This window comes from Megalops cyprinoides, chromosome 15, assembly GCF_013368585.1.
Source record: "Megalops cyprinoides isolate fMegCyp1 chromosome 15, fMegCyp1.pri, whole genome shotgun sequence".
Taxonomy (NCBI): Eukaryota; Metazoa; Chordata; class Actinopteri; order Elopiformes; family Megalopidae; genus Megalops; species Megalops cyprinoides.
Window position 1 is genome coordinate 19,588,651 of NC_050597.1, and position 6,000 is coordinate 19,594,650.

At 43.5% G+C, this 6,000-nt stretch overlaps 1 protein-coding gene across 2 annotated transcripts in view; it reads left to right on the top strand.

Annotated features, from left to right (window-relative positions):
- pde10a (phosphodiesterase 10A) overlaps nt 1–4,045 on the top strand; it is an 83,375-nt gene extending 79,330 nt beyond the window's left edge. For both annotated transcript variants that reach the window (XM_036546831.1, XM_036546832.1), the window contains exons 20-22: nt 389–469; nt 1,420–1,508; nt 3,928–4,045. In XM_036546831.1, the coding sequence (XP_036402724.1) occupies nt 389–469; nt 1,420–1,508; nt 3,928–4,045 (288 nt within the window). The remainder of the gene's footprint in view (nt 1–388; nt 470–1,419; nt 1,509–3,927) is intronic.
- Nucleotides 4,046–6,000: the final 1,955 nt, after the last annotated feature.

A 6,000-nucleotide genomic window follows, 5' to 3' on the forward strand; every position in this document is an offset into this window, starting at 1 on the left:
TTTCAAGACTACAGAGTAATTCGTTGATTTTGTTTGGTGCCACTGCATTATCTAATTCACTGTCCAGTGAAAAGTTTGTGTTATGACAAAAGGGGAAAATCTACAATACCTTTGTGGTTTTCAAAAAAATGTGATTACTGTACCGTCTTACATAATCTTCATCCAGAGGGGTGATGGGTTTGAATCCCAAATGAGACAGTGCCTCTGCACTGCCAGTTTAGCCAGAGGTTTTCAACCTCAATAGCTTTAACAAAATTACAGCTGTATAAATGGGTCATGAATGAGTGTATAAGATGTAAATCATAAAGAACTGCAAATCATTGTACTGTTACTTCTGTAAACAGGTTATGCAATGCAGTGTGATGGAATTGCATCTGTCTGTCTGCAGGGGGATGAGATGAAGAAGATTGGCATACAGCCTATTCCAATGATGGACCGGGACAAGAAAAATGAGGTGCCCCAAGGACAGGTAAGAAAGGGGTGGCTGAGTGCTCAAATAAGGGGAATTTCCATGTGGGAAAACCATGCAGTCCCATCCATACAATGGTAACCGTCATGGGAGCAGTGCTATGCTTTTATGTTTTAGAGGAATCTGAAGTTTGTTGAGGCTGTTTCCTAGCTTCAGATGAATTGTGTCCTTGTTAAAACTTCCATGATGTGGGGTGTTGTTGGTGTGGGGGATTATGGGGATAGGTAGAGAATGAAAGCACTTTTTGTGCATATTAATTTGGGGACATACACACAATTTATCAAGGATTTTCTGAGATGCGAGAAACTGGTCACCAGCGAGGGCTGTATAGCACATAATTCAGCTGAAATCCACCATGTGTCACTGTAGCCATTCTAGTTTAGTGTCTACAAACACTTCCCTGGAAAAACCTGAATGCATGTAATTTGGGATGATCATCAGCACATATAGAGTGAACGGGGATGCAGTTACCAAAGAAACTCAAGTGAAGGAAACCTGCAACATGTAGCCTACATTCTGGGGGGGGGGGGGGGGGGGGGGACTTTTTTTTTCTTCAAACAGTTCACAACCTTTACAATAGCTAGGTTCGATTCCAGGATTTGAAGCTGATTGTAAATCAGAAATGACCATGGAAGTATAGCAGAATAACCTTAAACGTATTCAGAATTTAACCAGGATAAGGTTGACTAATAGGATAATTGCCAGATTTAGTACAGAAGACTAAAGCAAATGTGTTGGTTATCACAAACTCAGTGAATTCAGAGAAATGTCTCCTCATATTGACAGTTTTTGCAGCCCAACATGACAGAAGACTGGGTTGTGAAAGAGCTGTATCAGTATGAGAAATAGTATTTGAATATAGGGGGTATAATTTCTTGTTTCGTAACTTAACAGCTTGGTATGTAGAAAGATGATGACGAATGAGTTAAGGTTGATCTGTGTCCCTGCAGGTGGGCTTCTATAATGCCGTGGCGATCCCCTGCTATACCACCCTTTCTGAGCTCTTTCCCCCGTCCACGCCCCTCCTCCATGCCTGCAGGTCAGTGACATGCTGCCTCTACCACCATTTACATTGCAGGGATTTAAGCACTGGGATCCTGCTCTGTCTTGAAAATACTTAAAGCTTTAGTGCAAACTCATAACTCCGTTAATGTACATCTAAGAGCTCTGTCGGGATGCTGTCGGTCCTCTTGGATATGGTTTTTCAAGGCAGATTTGAGGAAGATGACTGTGGGTTCAATCCATAATGTCACAAAGCACATTAGTATATCAAGTAGATGCTGCCTCATCCTAATCAGCAACTAATCAGCAAATAGTCTCTGGTGGCATTGATCCAACAGAGTGTTGCCACAATGTAGTTAAATCACTATAAAATCAAAGTTCTTTACCAGTGTACATGCTATCAGTACATCCACTAATTAGAGTTCTTTGCTATTTTTTATTAAAGGAATAACATACAAGAGGGTGTGTGTTGTTGTGAATATTGGCACCTGTGGTGATGTGGCTTCGAGGCACAGGGTGAAACTGAGTGCCACCAAGCATCACCAATGACATTGTGAGGTCAAGATGGGACGTCAACACTGTTTATCTAGCTAAAAAATATTTTAGCTAAAAAAAAAACCTCAGTAGTGATCATAGGACTGTAAGTCTGGAAAGTTGGTACAGTACTATGGTGCAGTCCCATTGTTCCATGTTTGAGGAGGCCCCTTAGTTATAAAACATGGTCTGAATTATAAACTGTTTGTCAGACCTAGCCAATAGAGACCATCGTGTTTGAGAAATAACACCTGGAAATTTTCCAGCCTTATAGAATAAAGTCTTAGGGTCTCTGGCAGTGAGGTATATTGTGACACAGAGAACTTGGTTTTTACCTGTAGGAATTTAATTGAAACAGACCATTCAAAGACACCAGTGAAATGCACACACAATGACAAAAAAACTTAACTGAATTGTATGCACAGGCTAAAACACAGTTGGTAATGCACGTACATCCACATCTTCATTGCACAGCATCTCATGACATGTCATTTGTCTTTGCCATGTTTCCCTTTTTTAAATCTCAAAACGCCATAGCTGACATGGGTCTTCAGAAGGGGTACTCTGATAGCTGTGTGCTTAACATGAGCGTGCGTCCGGGGAGCATGTGCGTGCACGTGTGTCTAGGATCAGAATGGCTCCTGCTCCAGGCTTCCCGGCCATCGCAGTGTTAATGCCTTCGTGACCTTGATCTGCGGGGAATGCGATACGAAAAGCTGGGGCCCTGCGTCAGCACCAAGGTTCCGGAATGGAATTTGTGGGCAGCGATCCCAGACACTGTGGAGCCCAGCGAACTGTGAGATCAGACACAGTCCTGGGACCTGCATCGGGCTGCTAATCGGAGTGAATAGGTCTGAAAGGGCTGCAGTTAATCTTCCCTCATCAGAAGTGATATCAGGGTAAAAAAAATAGTAATAAATAAGAAACCAAATTACAAAAAAATTTCAAAAATTACAAAAAAATACAAAGTTTCTCATCTCAGTTTTGTTGGACGACCAACAAAACTGCATCTACCTACCTGAACTCACTACTGCAAGCCTATGTTCCCTCCCAACTGCTACGCTCTGCTACCAAACAGAGTCTGGTGGTCCCATTAGCCAGTACTTTTGCAGTCGGTGTCCTCCGATGGTGGAATGAACTTCCACACTTCATCGGTTCTGCCGTTCCACCTGAAACACTATCACCTGAAGGAATTTCTCATGTCTCAAAACTGTTTTCTACTAACCTAAAAAAAAAAAAAACGTAATCTAATGGGTTAACGCACTCGTTGTCTCTACCAGCTAGCTTCTACCTTGTCTGGGCAACCATTGAAACCTGCAGCGCTTCTAATATTGTTGGCGCCTTATTATTTGATTTATGGTTGGATAAAAGCATCTGCCAAATGAATAAATGCAATATAATGTGAAAAAAAAATGTAATCTCATGTCTTGGTCAGACTGCCCTTTCTGTTCCCCTCCCATCGTTGTGAATGATAGCTTTCCAAGTATGTGCAGAAATGGGAATGAGGAGTTCAGCTGTGCCCAAAGACGTTTATTAGTAAATCAGCAAGGTTGTGTGAGTCATCACCTTCCTTACCCCTCCTGCCCCTGATGTCCTCTCATTTTAGACTTCATCAGCATGCTCTGCTACAGTGGAGCAGAATGTCCCTTCAGGTGCAGATGGGTGAGGTGGGCATGTTAACCTGCAGGTAGAGTGCACCTGAAGTGTGGTGTCTAAGAAGCTTTTAAATTCGGTCTTCCAAGCGAAACCCGGGGTCCCTAAGCACTATTCTACACCGCTACATTGAAGACCACAGCGCTGGTCACTACAGCAAGACACACTGACACTGAAGAGGCTCATAAAGTGCAGCATGAAGCGAGAATGAGAGCAAATACATGCTTCGTAAAGATGAAACATGGTATACTCTATTTTTTCCGTTGTAGGGAAAACCTCAGCCAATGGGAGAGGATTGTGAGAGGAGAGGAAACGACGTGGGCTCCGCCCGAGACCCCAGAGTCCAGCGAGACCGCAGACACTGGCCCTGTGAAGGTGGACAACTGACTGGTACTGGGGCCGCCACTGCCAAGCCCAAGCAGTGTGCGACCCAAGCCCTGCCAGAGACTCTGGACTTCTTGTTTGAATGTCCCACTCCCTGCGGTGGCAGGAAGTGGCGAGCAGCAAGAGCAGGGAAGGTGATTTTCACTAGAGGACATTAAACCATACAGTTACCTCATTGGGTGATGGATGTGTCAACACTGACAATTTCACCATGACCTGTGACTGACTGTGGAGACTTCAGGCTGATGACTGCGGCTTGTGAGCCAATCACCTGAAAACCGCACCGCTTGGGAATACCTTCGGCAGAGTGGATTTTTGCGCTTTTGTGTCCAATTTTCTGTTGTTGTTATTATAATTGTTTTTTTCCACTTTCTTTGGCTTTGATTTTGGTTGGTTTCCTTTGCGGTCATTTGTTTGCTGAGGCCTTAACTCTGAGCCCTTTGCGAGGCAGGAGATTTGAAAACTTGACTGTAAATTCAAAGGGTTTAGCTTGTTTTGAAATGGTACTTTTTCCTACTGTGGTAGACTTATCGCACGCAAAGCTATTGGGGAGACAGACGGAATGTTGAGCATTAGTGAAGATGCACGTTGAGGCCGTTTCCCCTGCCATGGTGGTCTTAAGAGTGATTTCTGTTGATAAGAGGAAACAAAGTCTTTATCAGTACTATACTTGAATGAAATACAGCCTATTTTAACTACAGATGGCAAAAAACTCCTCAACATCCCTGTGCCAGACACAGAGGACTGTGCAGGGGGGATTAGATAACATGGTTCCGTCTCGAGTCACACGAGAGTCACAGCGTTCCTCACCAAGAAGACACCCGTACCCCTCTGCCCCCGCCCCTTCCCCCTGTCCTCAGCAGTTTGGATACCACTGCACTGTTTTTGATTGCCTGATTACCAGAATGCAACACTCTAAGCTCTGTTTTATGGACACCCCTTGAGTTGAGACCAATGGTACTGGCCACAATGACCTCTTGTGGTTCACAGAGGTGAATAAACAAGGGGACCACATTGTAGAAAGTAGAGGTGATAAAAAGCCAAAATGGGATAAAAAAAAATTATCCATAGCTGCAGCCCACTTATTTCGAATTATACTGAGTCTCTGTTTCTGGAAATGATAGCATTCATAATGTATTTCCCATAAGCAAATAAACATTCATAAATGCATTCATAAAGGCATCCATAAATGCCTTAAGATGCTAAAATAAATGCTTTAAATATCTCAGAATCGAAGCAAGTTGTTTTAATAACAACATTTGCCAGGTCTACAATGCATGACTCAACAAAGTTTTTTTTTCTTAGGTAGTGTTAATGTAACCCAGTCAAATGAAGCTAATTTCTTAAAGTTATGAGGTTTGGGTGATATAATTTAACCCTAATTCCTTCAGTGCCCAAGGGAAGTGGAGAATAATTTTCAGTGTCTTTTTCTGGGAGGGGGGAAAAACAAAACAAAGCAGGACCATCTTTGTTTGGGGATCATCAGATGGCCGATTGTTCGTCCCATGCCGTGTGGAGTATATCAGTTCTCTCGCTCTCCTGCTCTGACCTTCCAGATATGCTCAAATATGCCTACCCCTCCTTCCTGTCTCGCGCACACTTACTGTAGAAAACGTCTGTGGAAGTGATGTGAAAACTTTGCTGTGATGTTGAAGGAATGCTCCGCCTTCAAACAGAGGGGTGCATTTTACCTGCACGTTTCTGTTGCTCCTTGTGGGAGCCCGTGAAACAAACCACATGGTGAATCAGAGGCCCGTGCACCTCACCTCGTGTTTTTACCCGCCATCTGGGTGGTGTTGGAGAAAAAAAAAAAAAAACAGGAGAAAGAGTAACAAGATGGTGTGATTCATCTGAGACTGAAGCACAGATACTGTAGACAGGTCCTCCAGACTATAACAGAAGCGTGGCCTGGATTTCTGTCTTTAAGTGCTGAATTCAGGCCTGTTGCTCACTCCCAA